The sequence below is a fragment of the Hipposideros armiger genome, unplaced genomic scaffold, assembly GCF_001890085.2.
Source record: "Hipposideros armiger isolate ML-2016 unplaced genomic scaffold, ASM189008v1 scaffold_1001, whole genome shotgun sequence".
In the NCBI taxonomy this organism is placed as follows: Eukaryota; Metazoa; Chordata; class Mammalia; order Chiroptera; family Hipposideridae; genus Hipposideros; species Hipposideros armiger.
The window spans coordinates 250,240-267,068 of record NW_017732351.1 but is presented as its reverse complement, the minus strand read 5'-3'; the positions used below and the strand labels follow the sequence as shown (position 1 = coordinate 267,068).

The window sequence follows — 16,829 nt, the reverse complement described above, 5'->3', positions numbered from 1 at the left end:
CCTACTCAATTACTTCTCTGAATCTGTGTTTCATACACTATTAAGAATAACCGTATTTTATCACAGACAAGGGACTATTCAAAGGTCATACTACTCATTAATGAATGGCAAGTGTTTTTTGATAGTTCTTGGCTTGTTGTAGCAAAGAAATGAGGTATGTGACAATATGATAACACAGGCAGTGTCACGTCTTCTTTAAATAAAAAATAATGACCCCACAGCACGTGGAGTAGTTGCCAGCTTTCACAATTTACCTGTCACTTGTTACCATGTTTAATCACAGTTTACCAGAATAAAGTGAAATCACCCTGTCTATTTCCGGTTCTGTTCCACAAGTCACATTATTAGTTCAACTTGATGTCTTCAGACTTGTTTAACAAGTTAGATATTAATCGCACGGGATTTCCTCCTGCGTCTTCAGCCCTTTCACAGGTCACACATAATACATGAGCATCACTGGAGTGGAAACCTCAGAAGAGTAGAGAAAAAGAACCTCTTCATTACTCAGGATCAAAATGTACAGGTAAGTGTTTTTTCTTCTGCAGTTTTAGAAGTTTTACTATATCTTAGAACGTGAAAAATATACAGAAGCTTAAGAAGTTTTGGCTGTGTTTAGTAGCTACTTTTCTGAAAACTTCATAAAACTCTTAGATATTTTCAGATAATGTGCTTGATATTGTTTAAGTAAGGTGCTTGGCTGCTTGGCCCAATTTTCTACAAAATGAAAAAACCTACAGATATGGCTTAGTATCATGTATCTTTAAATATAGAAGTGGTTTTTTTTCTCATGTTTAACTTTTCAAAAAGTGTGATATGTGGAATTTAAAAATGAAATCAGTAAAAAAATTCCCTTGTTTTAAAATTTTTTTTGAGAATTCTGTATTTTAACTCTCATTATGGTATCATTACTAGCTATTAAATATGCCATGAATCCTGAAGTTCTCTTTAAGAAAGTAAAAATACATTATTTGTCTACTTTTTATATACTTATTGTATCGTTATTTTCAAGTCAGTTCTTGTAGCTATTTAAGAAAAAATAGTATTTGTCTAGTTTTGTTCTAAGTTAACAAATACTTAATTTTATGTACTTTCACATAAAAAAACAAGTTGTAGAGCTCTGAGCAACAGCAGTTCGAGTCCCTGCCTGAACTGAGCTGCCGCTGAGCTAGCAACAGGTAGCCAGATGGTTCAGCTAAAAAAAAAAAAAAACAAGTTGTAGCATAATCTAGAGTCTGATAGTACAATCTCAAAATCATTAAATAATTTGACATGTTCGTGTATGCCTCATAAGTATACATATTGTTCATTTTGTTTTTCCATGACACCGAAAAATATGATTCTGAAAGTCATTTTAAAAGGGGAATAAATAAAAACATGGACATTGTGTTGGCTATGTTAAGTGTAGTGAGTTTAAATGTCCCAAATTTTAGAAAATCAAAACTCAAATCACTTTAATAATAAAATATATGTACAGGGGATTAAGAACTACAAACTGCCAGTCATAGAAGTAGTCACAGGGATATAAATTATTGCATAGGGAATATAATCAATAATATTGTAATAAATAGGTATGGTGCCAAATGGGTACTAGACTTATCATGATGATCACTTCCTAAGGTATACAAATGTTTAGTCACTATGTTGTACACATGAAACTAATATAATATTGTATGTCAAATATAATCTAAAAATAATTTTAAAAAATAAATGTACAATGTGCACTTGAATATATATAAAGGAGTAAAAAATAAATAGCAGTCTAAGTTTCTAATAATAAAGAATTAACAATAACAAAGAAAATAATATTAATTATTTCATATTCATGCAATGGATAACAAATTCATTTAAATAAGCTAAAATCTGTGAAGTAATTTATATACTGTGCTCCCATTTTACATAAAAAACAAATACCAAAAATTTATTTACTCATCAACTATCACTTTGTAAAGTTATACATGTAAAAAAGTCTAATGAGGACTATAAAACATGAATCATGTTTGTTGTATTGAAGTGGCAAGCTTATGAATTACATTTTTTTCATTATTCATAAACTTTTTATAACAATGTAATATATGAGGTCTGACAATTAGGTTCACTAACTTGCCACCGTGCGCTTACGTTGGCAGCACTGTACAAACAGCTTGGTAAGGTTTCATAACCTTGGTAATTCAGTGTCTCACAGCTGTGTTCATGTTGACATGTGGCGCTGTCTTACTGAGTGGCGTTTGTTATCATTGCTGCATGTGTTTTGTGTGCCATTGCGAGAATGTCGAGCTTGAATTACAGCAAAACACAAACATTAAATTTCTTGTTAAACTCGGCAAGAGTGGAAGTGAAATCAGGGACATGTTAGTCCACGTTTATGGGGATAATGCCATGAAGAAAACAGCAGTATACAAATGGATTAAACATTTTTCTGAGGGGAGAGAACACGTCACTGATGAAGAGAGGTCAGGGCTACCAACGAACAGAGCTGATAAAAACATTGCCAAAATTTGTGGAATATTGCATCAAAATTCTTGGTTGACTGTGAGAAGCATAGCAGACCAAGTAAACATCGATAGAGAAACAGGAAAATCTTAACTGAAAATCTTGGCATGAGAAAAGTGTGTGCAAAAAGGTCCAAAGGAGCTCACCTATGAACAAAAAAGCAAAGGAGAGTCAAAGTTTGCCAAAACCTTTTGGAGAGGCAAGACGATGTTTTGGGCTTGTTATCCCTGGTGATGAAACATGGGTTTACCAATATGATCCTTATACAAAGCATCAAAGTGCACAATGGAATTCAGTCAATTCTCCATGACCAAAAATGTTCCATCAGTCCAAATCAAGAGTCTAAACAATGTTGCTAACCTTTTTTGATATCAGAGGGATTATTCATTATGAACTTTTACCAACTGGACAAACAGTTAACCAAGTTTACTATTTGGAAGTGCTGAAAAGGCTGTGTGAAAAAGTTAGATGACCTGAACTTTTTGCCAACAATTCATGGCTCTTGCGTCCCGACAATGCACCAGCTCATACAGCACTGTCTCTGAGGGAGTTTTAGCCAGTAAGCAAATAACTGTATTGGAACACCCTCCCTGCTCACCTGATCTGGCTTCCAATGACTTCTTTCTTTCCCCGAAGATAAAGAAAATATTGAAAGGAAGACATTTTGATGACATTCAGGATATCAAGGGTAATATGATGACAGCTCTGATGGCCATTCCAGAAAAAGAGTTCCAAAATTGCTTTGAAGGGTGAATTAGGTGCTGGCATTGGTACATAACTGCCCAAGAGGATTATTTGTTCAAGTGATATTCAGCAATGAGGTATGTAGCACTTTTTCTAGGATGAGTTCACCAACTCAATTGTAAGGCCTCATATGTCATATTCTAAATCCTTTGTCATTTCAATAGGCTGCATGCCATCTCAAGAAACCACTTTCTCTGCTCATCCATAAGAAGCAACTCCTCATCCATTAAAGTTTTATTATGATTGTAGCAATTCAGTCACGTCTTCAGACTCCACTTCTAATTCTACATCTCTTGCTATTTCCACCACATTTGCAGTTACCTCCTCCACTGAAGTCTTGAATCCCTCAAAGTCATCCATGAGGGTTGGAATCAACTTCTTCTTAACTCCTGTTAATGTTGCTATTTTAATGTCTTTCCGTGACTCGTGACTGTTCTTAATGGCATCTAGAATGAATTCTTTCCAAATGGTTTCAATTTACTTTGCCCTGATCCATTAGAGATATCATTATCAATGGCACCATACATTGTCAATGAGCAGTAATATTTTTTTTCCTAAGGACTTTTTCTAAGCAGGTATAAACAGTGGGCTTAAAAAAATTCAGTAAATCATTTTTAAACAGATGTACTGTCCTCAAGCCTTTGTGTTTCCATTTATAGAGCACAGGGAGAGATTTCACATAATTCTTAAAGGCCCTAGTGTTTTCAAAATGGCAAATGAGCTTCAGCTTAAAGTCACCAGCTGCATTAGCCCCCTAACAAGAAAGTTATTTGAAGATTTGAAGTCAGGCCTGAAATACAGGATTAGTATTTCATGGGAATATTTATATAAAAATGGAAGAAATTGAGTAAACAGATACATTTGTTCAAGAGACAAAAAGGAATCCCTTATGTGTGTAGGTATTTTTGCCCATGTTGGAAGTCATTATAATGTTCACAGAGTAGACAGGGCTTCACTTCCACCATCTAATCCATTCTCTCACTTATAGATTCACTTAAAGAACAGACCATTGAAAAGTTTTGGTGCAGTAGAGAACTAATTACAATCAGCCCCTGCCTTCATTTATCTTACTGACTAAGCAATGTCATAGGGCCAGATATTATTCTAGTTGTTTTAATAAATTTTTAACTCATTTATCCTCATAACAACCACCATTTTACTGATAAGGAAATGGATAAGTTAGGTAAGTGACTTCCGAGATTCACATAACAGGTAAATGGCAGAAGTGGAATTCGAACCCAGTTACTCCAGCTTCAGAGTCTCTGCTCTCAACTGCTGCCTCTCTCATGGAGCTTTCAGTTTACTGCGGAGGGGAGGAAAGTGGGGATGGGGAGACAAACAAGGAACATGTAAGCAGACAGACCCTCTTAAGGAGCAAAGGGTTTGCACAAATTGTGAGTATGGAGTAGAGGTGAGAGAATCTTCCTAACAGGGTAGTCATGGAACTGAGAAGCCATCCTTGTGAAGGAGGGAGAAGAAAAGAACAGCATGATGGTTATAAGTAAATTCACTGATTTTTCATTTAATGATCAAGGAGAAAACTAAGGTTCAGAGAAATGATTTGCCTCATGTCAAACAGTGTTTCTCGTCACTTCAACAGTTTTACCCCCATTATGCATACTGCTTTTCAAGATAAGAGATATGTCTGCAGCATTTTCCCTGAGCTCTGAGGAATACATTCTATTGTTGCAGGTCTCAAAAATATTAGTATCAGAGACCTTGGAACTCTGCTTATTTCACTGGGACACAAAATCATCCTGAAAAACTGATACTGAGAATCTCAAATCTTTCCTCGGCTTTGTAGAGAATCTGGGCAAGAAGCCACTGGGAATAAATTCAGAAGGGGTTGAGCTCAAGATGTTGTTTTTAAAAATATATTGATGCAACTAAATGTTACTCAAGAGCGTTTAAAACAACTAACCTGGGGTTTGGTCCATGATTCATTAAAGGCCACTTTTTTCCTATGAGAACAATGATCATTTACTGCATATAGTTAAATTGAACTAACCGTAATAAATACATATGGGATTCTGATTCCAGTCTCCACTCCTCCCCCTCTAAGTAACTAGTAATAACCCTCAACTAGTTGCACTGAGAGAATAGTTCCAAAATATTTCTGGATTCTCTACTCTATCATGCCTGCTAACTTATTCCTTCCAGTTTGTGCTAAAATGTTTTCGTTGCTTTAAACCCTTTACTAATAGATTTTTACTTTAACTTATGCATTTAATAATATATTTTTTTCTTTCTTCTACCTCATCATGCATAACACCTCTTTTCCCATCTCTTTGCTCCCCAACTTATGTAAACAGTGTTAAGAACCTGGTATAAATTAAGCAGGATTGCTGCCTTCGTAATTGTCAGGATCTTTTTATATTTCGGTCTATATATCACAATCAATCAACATTGGAGGATGAACACATTTGGGGGAAAAAAATGTTGCCTTATGCTTCTCTAGAGTGTGATGTACCATATTTCTCACTTCATTGGTACACACTTTGTAGAAACAGAAATGTCCTAACACTTGCAATTAGTATTACAAATCAAGTAAGGTCCCCTAAATCCTTTACACATTTATTTCCTGTATAAAGCAAACATGTATTTAGTTCTGTATTTGGTCAATATATTTTGACAAAGCGACAAATTAAGGTTTTGAACACTTTATAATAATCTTGTAGCAAAAGAGAATTGTTTATGTAACTGGACTTTAGGAAACAAAGAAGGAGCTAGTATGGCTCCTATAAAAATCACTCTTTTGTCTTAGAGCTACTATGATTGAATTGTATCCAAAACTCACATGACACAAAGGGTGGTTTTTAGAACAATAACATTGCCATCACTTGGGAGCTTGTTGGAAATGCAGACCCTTGGGTCCAGTCCCAGATTCACTAAATTAAAATTTTCATTTTAATAGGCCATTTATATATCCATTAAACTTTAAGAAGTACTCAATGACTACATCTACAAAACAGCTATAAGGTAGTCTCTAAAATGGAGAGAGGGGCACAGCAAGAAGTATGCCGTGTATTTAAATATGAATAAACTCACCCTCTAAGCTGGGCATGCAATAGACTTCTCATTCCTCTCCAGCAGAAACACTTAATGTCCTGGTCAAGTTAGAACTTACAGAGCAACATTTTCTTAACTGAGTTCTCGTAACACTGTGTGCCTCAAAATATTAGGGATTTCAGAAATAAATATTTCTGTGCTCAAATAAATTTGGGAAACACTACTATCACGTCAGTTCAGGCTGCCTGAGGTAAGGAAAAAACAGAATTGGAGAATGTGCAAAGAACAAATAAGTGGCTTTTTGTCATTTGGCAGTTTGAATTTAAATAAAAGATTTTCTCTAGGGCTTCTCAGCCTTTTAACCTGCCCCCTCCCCCCTGACAGGTGACAGTAATACGTGTGACATACCCCCATAGATCTAACCAGACTTATAAGCAATTCCCAGTGCCCTACTTATAACTCCAGCACCCCACCACCACCACCACAAAAAAATAAGAAAATGAAAATGAGAGAAATGTTATGTTAGAATTATCTACTCTAAATTGTGTAACAAGTAAATCATTTAAAAACTCTGATGCTTTAACTATTATTTGTAACAAATTGCTTGCCGTCAACAATAACATACCACATTCCAATACCTGACTGAGAATTGCTTTCTAGGAAATGGTGTTGAAACTTGAACTGAATGGGTTATTGAGTCCTTTTTTATTTCTCTTAATTAAAACCCACCCTCGCTGTCCATTTTTTGCTGAAAGCTTGGTAATTTTGTTATTGCAGTAAGTTAACAATCATTAAAAAATTAATTTTTAGCAGCTTTATTGAGATATAATTACACACCATAAAGTTCACCCATTTAAGTGTGCAACCATCACCAAAATACAATTTCAGAACATTTTCATCATTCCAATAGATACATTTATTTTTAAAAATTAATTTCATCACTCATTTCCCAAAGAGCATTTGACAATAAAATATCGCATATTACTGTCATGAATATTTCTTTGTAATTTGCAGAAAGCTGGAAAAATAATGATAGTGCTAATAAAGGTTCAAGATCATCTTTAGTTAAAAAAAAAAAAAAGGAAATGAAGGGGAAGAATAAAGAGAAGGCAAAGGAGAAAGAAAACATAGTTTTTGGAAACTAAATCCAGATAGGGAAAAGTGCTATTTGGAGGAACATACACAAGGAAGCAAATCGACTAGTTTCTTGCTTTGAAACTATTCTGGGTTCAATGGTTCTGTCAACAGCTACACTTTTTAGAACTCAGAAGGAAACTGACATTGAACAGCAGTGGCCTCTAGAGTACATACTAGCCTATCCCATGTTAATCAGCAAGAAGATCAGTAACCTGTGCCAGGACTCCCTCTGTTACAGATGTTGGTATTGAAACACTAAGTACACGTTCTTGAACAATGATAGAGTCAACAAAATAATGCTCATATCACTTTATGGATTTGGTGGCTCCTAGAGACATAGACTTAAAATATCAAAATCATGACGTTCCAGAAGAAATATTTCCATCTGTTTAGTTGTTTTCAAATCACCTAAGTAGGCTCACCTTTGTAGACAATAACACTGTCTACTATAATGCCACTCACTGTGCCCATTTGTACACTCAAAAGGCTATGTAACCTCAATTTTGTAAGCAAATACCCACCCTTGGTAGCTATATAGTACAAGTGAAGATTGCCTTCCTTCCAAAAGCAAGCATACCTTAAGTGTAGCAAAGCAGTAACCAGAATATGCCTGTAAGGCTTTAACTGTCAGTAGTCTTCAGACATCTCTAAATAATTACTTAAGGCGTCTCTACAATGTAAATCTTCTAACTCTAGTTCTCTTTCCACATCCCCTTAGATACCTCTTACAAGACAAAAAGTAAACTCTATACTCATAAAGAAATGATCAATTTTATTGGAAAAAATCAGCACCTCCTTACTTATTGCAGAAATATAAAGTGAACATTATTAACAAAGAATATATTACAAAACTGGAACTCTTTTTTCAATTTAGCAGGGTCCAAATAAATTAAGATTTGATACACTGTGATAAAGCCTAACCTACAATGTTTTCCTTCTCTAATAATTGTTTACTACATCCTTAATTATTAGAACCTAGTGAAATTTTTAAAAAATTAGCTAATAGTTGCTGTAAATCAACTTGAAATACATTTCAATGCAATAATAATAATGAACTGGAGAAGAAATGCTCATGAGCTTCCCAATATGAAAATGATTCAAGTTTAAAACCAATTGGACAAAGAATGAATAGAGCATCATTAGGGAAGGCATGTATGGATTTTTCCTATTGTAGCCACATCCTCTCATGGGGATCACTCTACGACCTCCACCCATTAAAAACAGCCTGAGTTCCAAATTAGAGCCTGAGTGCTAGGAAAGGAAAAACTTAACCAGCCTATGAAACAATTGAGCCCACACTCTTAGCTTCATTGGCATGAACCATCATCAATTCCCAACTTAACTATTACATACATTATACGTACATTAAACACTCACACTCACACACACACACACACACACACACACACACACACACACACTTGCATAACTACATACCTATTGGTCATTTGTCTCTATCAACTGACACACTTTGTGAGAAGAACTTGAATCCTAGATTGGCTTTCCCCACAAAGTAGCTGATTCCAGAATTTTCACACATCATTTCAGGTCTACTCCACACAGCTGTGCAGTTTGTACAATACACAGAAATGCATGGCTCAGGGGAAGATTGGAAGCAGATATGGCACTTTTGCTCCCTGCCAAACTGTCTGTCCCATAGTGGAGCAGCTTGTGTCCCAAGCAGCTTGTGTCCCTTTAATAATTTGCTGCATCTCAGAGAAGTTGCTTTGTCCTAAATCTCACAAAAGCATTATACAGGCTAGCTCAGGTCCTTCACCACTTGCCCAGCCTCTATATCCTCAGGAAGTAGAAGGTGATTTATATTCTCAAGGAATATAAAGTTATTTAAATGCTACCCAAGATAAAAAATAAACTGGAAAGTAAATTATTGAATTAAAAGAAAGTCATGTAGTGATTCTAAAAGTACACACAAAGTGTTACGTATTTGTGATTCAAGGATAGGATTTTTTTTTTAACAATTACAGTTGACATACAATATTGTATTAGTTTCAGGTGTACAACACAGTGATTGGACATCTATATAACTTACAAAATGTTCACCCCAATAAATCCGACACCCATCTGACACCATACATAGTTATTACAATATTATAGATTATATTCCCTATACTTTACAAAGGACAGAATTCTTTTTTTTAAAGATTTTTATTGGGGAATTGGGGGATGGGAACTGCACTGGGGAATTGGGGGAAGGGGAACAGACAAGTTGCTGTCCTTTTTTTCTTCAGTTTAGCTGTGGAGGACATTGCTTTACTGGCCCAAGTTGGCACCATCATTGCGCTCTTCCTGGGCAAAGCAGATTAGTCGCTGGCTTCTGAACATCTTCACGCTGGCTGCTGGCTACACACGGTAGCCCATGGCAACCCACTGCCACAGGGGCTGCAGCCTATGCCGTGGCCGGTGACTCATGGCAGCCCAGCTCCAGGTTGAGCTGTTGTTCAGCATCTTAGCTGTAGAGGGCAGTGTCACTGGCTCTCATATGTGGGATTCGAACCGAGGCTCTCTGGAGTCCCAAGCCAGCTCTTAACCAACGTGCCACTCGGCCTGCCCAAGGATAGAATTCTTATCTTCCATATAAATCCAGTTTTTGGAATGTATGATTTAGTAAAACAAATATATTCAAGAAGTCTAAAAACTGTGGCACTGACTCTGCCACCTTCCAGTTGTACAATTATAAATAACTCTCTATATCTCTTTTTACAGTGTACTTAAGCTTATCAAGTTGATAAACTTGATGTCAACTAAGTTAACATCAAGTTTATCAAGAAAAAAAATTGAGAAGTTTAAGTGTTGGACTAGATCAGTGATCTGCAGGAAATAGATAATTTTCTCCCACCCCAAATTCAAACAGAAAAACTACACTATTTTCATCTGTTTTCCATTATTCAGCTTCCAAAAAAGACCTTGTTTGAACAAAGTCTTCCTCAACTAAAAGAGAATTAAACCACTGAATTAGTCTCTACTGCCTGCCATCTAGAATTAACGAAACTAAAATAGAGTAAATCTGTTTACTTTGGAACCATTTTTCATACTCTTCTTAACTTCAATACATAATGTAAACAAACATACATATTCAAAGGTATGTGTTTATATATCCTGTAGTATAAGGTCTGTAGAATTATTTTTGAACTTCTATTTCTGAGCCTTAACAATAAGGTAGTGTGATAGAAATTAATAACAATGTGATCATTAACAGAAAATCTCCTCCCATCTGATGTGAACATTTGCAGTTTGAGCTTAACAGGCCTGGATTCACATTCCAGCTCTGTCACTTACTAAGTCTCTATTTCATCATCTGTAAACTAGAGTTATTTACAAGGATTAAACTAAATGATGTACAAAAACTCAACATAGTGCCAAGTACATGGTAAATACTCAATAGATTATGCTCCGATCTATATTTTGTCAACATTAGAACAAGAATGCACAGCAGCACACAATCCTACATAAAATCACTCCAAACGACAGTACAATTTTTAAATCCCTCTCTGCAGTCTCATTCCTCAATTTTTTCATAAATAAGGCCTGATGTGGGCTCTGTAATGGGTATTGTGCTAGGGATGGGGCATATCCTGATAGACACGGTTCATCTCTGCCTTTCATGAGTTATAGCCTAGAAGTGGGTGCAAGCAAGAAAATCATTGCTTACCACATGAAGGGATAAGGACTAGAATAGGGAAATCCATTGAGCATTAAGAGATCAGAGGAGGGGCAGCTCAGGCACAAGAAGGTAACTACCCAGTGGGAAAAGAAAGATGCTTGAATTATCTTAAGAATAAAATGGGAAGTTGCCAGGCCTCTGGCTGAGAATAAGTGGGCAGGTGAGGATGTGGCTGAAGATGAAGCTGCGGCGGTGACTCTCATGGGCCTTAAGTGCCATCAAGCAGAAGGTTTCGGTGCCAGTATGAGGACCTTGATGAACTACAGATAAATTTCAAATGAGGCAGGGGGAGGGGAGGGTGTCAGAACCTGGGATTTAGATTAAAAAAAGAAATCCCTGCAAGGATTTTAAAAGATTGCTTGGAAAGAAACAAAAAATGTTGGATTCAATCTAGATTCCCTTTTTCCTGCATCTCATCCGTGATTTGTCAGCTAATCCTCTAGGGTCTACATTTAAACTATATCCAGACTCTGACCAAGTCTCACCACCTCCACTGCTACCACCCTCTCTAAACTCCCATCATCTCTCGCCTCAATTGATCTCCTAAGTCATCTCCTGCTCCATCCCCAACCCACTACTCCCCACACATGGCCCCAAGTGATCCCATTAAAGAAGTAGATTGGATGTCACTCTTTGGCTCAAAACCCTCCAAGACTTTCTATGTCATTTAGAGTAAAGATGGAAACCCTTACATGCAAAGCCCAAAATGACCTGCCCCCACTCCCTGACTCCCTACCCTTATCTTTATAACCTTATCTCCCTCTAATGTGCCCCCACCACTAGCTCACTCCACTTCAGGCCAGCTGCCCGCCTTGCTGTTGCTCAAATTTACCAGGTGAGCTCCTGGCTCAGAGCCTGCTGCTCCCTTTGCTTATATCCTTCTTCCCGTCATACGGTCATGACTTGTGCACTCACCTGCTTCTTGTCTTTACTCAGATGTCACCCTCTCAGCACAGCCTTTCCTCGCCACTTGATATAAACTTTCGGCACCCCGTACACACTCCCTTTCCCAGCTTCCTGCTTTTTCCTCTCAATTTACTTACCTTATTCATTTCTGTCTCCTCCCATCACTAGTACTGCTATGTTTATCTGTTTATTTTCATTGTATTCCCAGCTTCTAGAACATTGGAGGCACCACCAAATGTCTCTTGAATTAACTGATTAGTTAATGGAAGAAGGGAGACCAATTAAGAGGCATTTCAAGTAATATAAGTAAGGAGATAACTACCAGAATTAAAAAAGAAATAGAAGGGTATAGAGAAAAAGATTTAGGTGGTAAGATAAGCACTGTTTAGTGACCTCTTAAATGTGGGCAGTAACCAAAAGGGAGCAGATACAGCTAATTCCTGGGTCTCTAACTTGGGGTACAAGGTAGATAGATGGTAGTGAATTCACCAATATTAGAAATAGTGGGGAGTGAGTGCAGTCGGGAAAAAAGGATAGCAAGTTCAGTTTTGAACTGAACTGTTACATTAAAATTAAATCAACAATTATTTTATTGGACACTTGCTCTGTGTAAGACAAAATCCTAACGTTTAATGGATACTGATTCCCTTTGGTTCCCCCAACTGAGATCAAGAGAGACAGGAGTCCCAAAGCTGTCCCATCTCCTATAGCATGAGAAAGGAAGGAGACATGTTTTTTGATTGAATCCAACCTGGTTTCTGTTTCCAGCTCTGTCCCTCCTGAGTAATTAGCAATTATTCACTCTCTGAGCCTCAGTTTCTCTATCTTCAAAATAGGGATCCTAATACCTACTTTACAAGACCATTATGAAGACCGGCAATACATGCATACAATTCCTGACACTTAGGCTCTCGAAATAAAGGTATAGAAGTTTTCTAACACTTATCTAACTTTTCCAAGTCAATGAAAGAGGGAAAGAGAGGAAAGCTGGTTAAACATGTCACAATTAAATTGTGATATTTACTTTGCTGTTTAAATGTAAGCACCAAAATGTTCCCTGATCAGGAACCTGGTTTAACAGCAAGGTATTTTCTTGTACAGTTTCCATTACATTATGAGTCAAAATTCAGTGTTCGAAAACTTTATATTTTCTCTAATAGTTTACAGAGTAAATATTGTGCACAATTGAGTTTTGTCTGGCATAAGCTTTAGAAACAGTCACATACAGAGGCTCAATGACAAGTTGCACTACCAACAAAAAAGCAGATATTTCTTCAGCTGTGTCTGTAGGGTGGAACAATCCATTCTTACACAATTAATTGTGGCTTGTGAGATTAAGGTAATTTGGGCTCCACACCCTTTGTTTACTGAGTCATGTGTCTCATGGTCACTGAGTTTAAGATATTATTTTCCATGAATGGAAGCAAAGTTGGCTCTAAAGTCCTCCCCAGGTGAGATTGCTCCAAGCTAAAGGATATGCTGACTTTAACCTTTGGTTTTTGTTTTTTGGGGTTTGGCCCTCCAACTTAATCTCGGTTTTTCTGTACTTCTCTCGCCACACTCATAGATCTTGACACATTAGTTCACCTCTGGAAATAGAGTCAATCGCTGGTTGAGGAGGAGAATCAATCAATTTGAAACTTATTTAGGTTTGGGGGGTTAACCTTGCCTCCTACTCTGTCTCCTTTTTGTTCTCCCACTGCTCTGTGGCCAATAACATTCACTGAACTCACAAATGCCAAACATTCACAAACAAACAAAAATTTGTGATTGTGTGTCATTGGTACAGCAACTCCATAAGGTAACAGATGAGTAAACTAAGAATCAAAAGACAGCAAATGTCAAAGTGCCAATTTTCTCCAACTTGAAAATTACAAGTGGTCCCCAAATGTTGGACTTTGGACCAGTGTCAGTGAGTAAAGCAAAATGCACAAATAAGAGCAATGTAGTAAAATAACATCATAAAGCTAGTGCTAAATTAGTCATCATTTTTTTATTATTCTGAGATTAGTCCTTTTTATTTTTACATATTTAAATGACCTTTTGTTAAATGATAATGTTTGAGCATGCTCGAAAATGTGTTGAATAATGTGTTTATTCAACAAAATTGAAAGCTGGTAATTCTATGTCCACCTCCAATAATTTTCTGACATGTTCCTGGTCCCAGAGCCACAGCATACAACACACAAGGGGTAATTTGCAAAATATCAGGAGATACCTTTCTATAAATCTGTGAGTGGGATAGAGCCCAAACACCACCAGGCTACCCTGCTGTGAAACCTAAGTGTCTAGGAATCGCTGACCCTCAGAGCAGTCCCTTCACACTTACACAAGAATGTTGGCAAAACGAGAAGAAACAATGAATGTCAGATTATATTCTGGCTAAACGTAACTATGTTTCAGCTCTGTTAAGGTTTTTAAATCCGATATATGGTCAGCAGTTAACACATGCAGTGGATATTTATAAATATCATAATATTTATGAACCACCCATATATGCCTGGCACCCTATACAGTGTCAGAAGCATAAACATCAATAGCATCTTTCCCCTCAAGGTGCTCACAGCCTAGTGGGCAACCTCTTTAACCAGGAGCATATACTGTACTTTATAACATCCAATATAACCTCATTGATCTTCAAAACAGCCTCATGAGGCAGGTATTACTACTCCCATATTTCAGATGAAGAAAATCTCAGATAAATGACAATATGATCTCCAAGCACACAAGGGATAAAACAAGAATTCACACTCAGTTTTTCTGTCACCCTTCCCCCCACCCCGCCCCTCACTGTGAGTGTGTAAGTGGCAGGGAGGAAGCAGCAGAGAAGATAGTGCCTGGACTGTCTGCCTGATAGCACACCAGATGCTGTGCTAGTATAAATCTACTGGCTTACACTGCAGTTGAAAAATTCATGTGGGGAAAAAAAAATGATAAATCACAAATCCTCTGCTGGTGGTGCAATTCTAATTCATTTCAGAGGCTTGCTACTCTCCTGGCTCTCAGCAATTAGCCTCTGGTCACATCCCCATTTTTATAATATGGAGAATATCACAGTGAAAAATGCTTCTGCTCTGACTCCCTCCACCCTTCTTTGCATACAAAATGACCTCCCTTCTGTACATCCCTGGGGACAGTGCCCAGGTGAGGGAGCTTGCTACAGTACGTGTCCAACTCATGGCCTTGGGAGGAGTTAGAGCAAACAGAACAATGAGTTGTTATTCTTGAGAATTTCATTAACTGGCAGAAGAAAGGGAAGCAATTGCAAACCATAGGTCAGATTTCCTTACTCTTCTATCAAATTACCTAAATGTCAACATGTTTGTACTGAAAAAACATTTGAGAGAAAAATCATTACAGGGAATATTGTTCAGGTCAGGTTTATTTCTAGGACTATATTCCCATCTAGAGTCACTCCGTTTCCTATAAACATAACTATGTACAAGCTAAGAAACTTTAGGAAGGCAGAAAATGATCGTGAACCCTGAAATAATGGCTTCTCTAAGTGGAATGAGTAGGTTTTGAAGTTTTTCTCTTGTTCTAAGGCCAGCACGGGTGCCATCGAACTCAAGATTCCTGAATCCGTACTTAGTATGTTTTATTGTGGTTGCAGTGGTGATAATTCTAGCAGTGACAATAGCTCTACTGGTCTACTTTTTAGCTTTTGGTAAGTACCAGAAGATGAAGTACAACTTTTCAGTCTAAATAATTGTACTTTCAGATTAAAAGTTTGGCATTCTTTAATTGCCATTTTTATTTCTTAATATAAAATAATTATACATCTTACTTATATCCTGAAATGTTTGTTTCTATATTTTCCTTCAATGAGTATATTTTCTCTTCTTTTGCCGTTTTTTAGTATAATAAACATTATTACCCAGGGAAGAATTATTCCAGCCAAAGAAAAAAATCTCTTGATACTTTCTGATACTAGCAGTTTCCTATTTTGGTTTTTCCATTAATACCATTTTCATTTAATAACTGATAAAATTGTAAAAGTGAAATATTGCAAAGAACCTTAAGTTTCAACACCTAAAATTTGGATATACCTAACTACTTGATAATTTGTGATCTATCTCCTGGAAACAATCTTAGTAGCAGAACAGTTATGATAGGAGATGCAATTGCAATTAAGTAGGAGAAAGGGGTAAAAAGAAAATCTGTTCTTATTTGTTTCTCTTATTTTGTTTAATTTATCATTATATCACAAAAGTATAGGAAACATGGAAAAGAAACAAATAATATAAAGAATATACATACCCTGCTCATTCATTAAGAATTACCCATAATATCTCAGTGCATATTCTTTCAGATGTTTTAGTGTAGATAAATGTGTCAAATTTCACTAGGTGGTACCTACTGTAATCTGCTTTATTCACTTAAAAATACACTTTGAGGATTTTTTGTATTTGTTTTTTAATTTCAGCTATAATTCTGTTAACTCCTTTAAAACGTGTGGGGATATGTGAGCATGGGGAAAGAGTGAGAGAACATAATTTATTGTATGTCCTATTGCAAAAGGGCAAAAATGCTTAATTATGCAAAGGTTGAAAAACTCCCAATGGTGCGAATCAATTACCAACATTTGAAAACCTAGTAACTTGGAATAATCTTTTCAACCTAATTATAAAGTTGTGGCTAAATTTTGCTTTTGACTACATTTTGCTATCAAATCACTTGGAGTCAACTATGTCTAAGGTGAATTAAGAAAGATAGGTAAGGGCCGGCCGAGTGGCGCGATGGTTAGGAACTGGCTTGGGACGCCAGAGGGCCCCGGTTTGGATCCCACATATGAGGGCCAGTGACACTGCCCTCCACAGCTAAAATGCTGAACAACAGCTCAACCTGGAGCTGGGCTGCC

At 36.8% G+C, this 16,829-nt stretch overlaps 1 protein-coding gene across 2 annotated transcripts in view; it reads left to right on the top strand.

Moving 5' to 3' along the window:
• The first annotated feature begins 514 nt into the window (after positions 1-514).
• TMPRSS11D (transmembrane serine protease 11D) overlaps positions 515-16,829 on the top strand; it is a 51,466-nt gene continuing 35,151 nt past the window's right edge. Inside the window, exons 1-2 of one of the 2 annotated variants that reach the window (XM_019631462.1) lie at positions 515-523; positions 15,514-15,635. In XM_019631462.1, coding sequence (XP_019487007.1) covers positions 516-523; positions 15,514-15,635 — 130 coding nt within the window. In that variant the 5' untranslated portion in view covers position 515. Of the gene's footprint in view, positions 524-3,252; positions 3,312-15,513; positions 15,636-16,829 lie in introns of those variants that run through there. The other variant, XM_019631463.1, reaches the window with a different exon arrangement.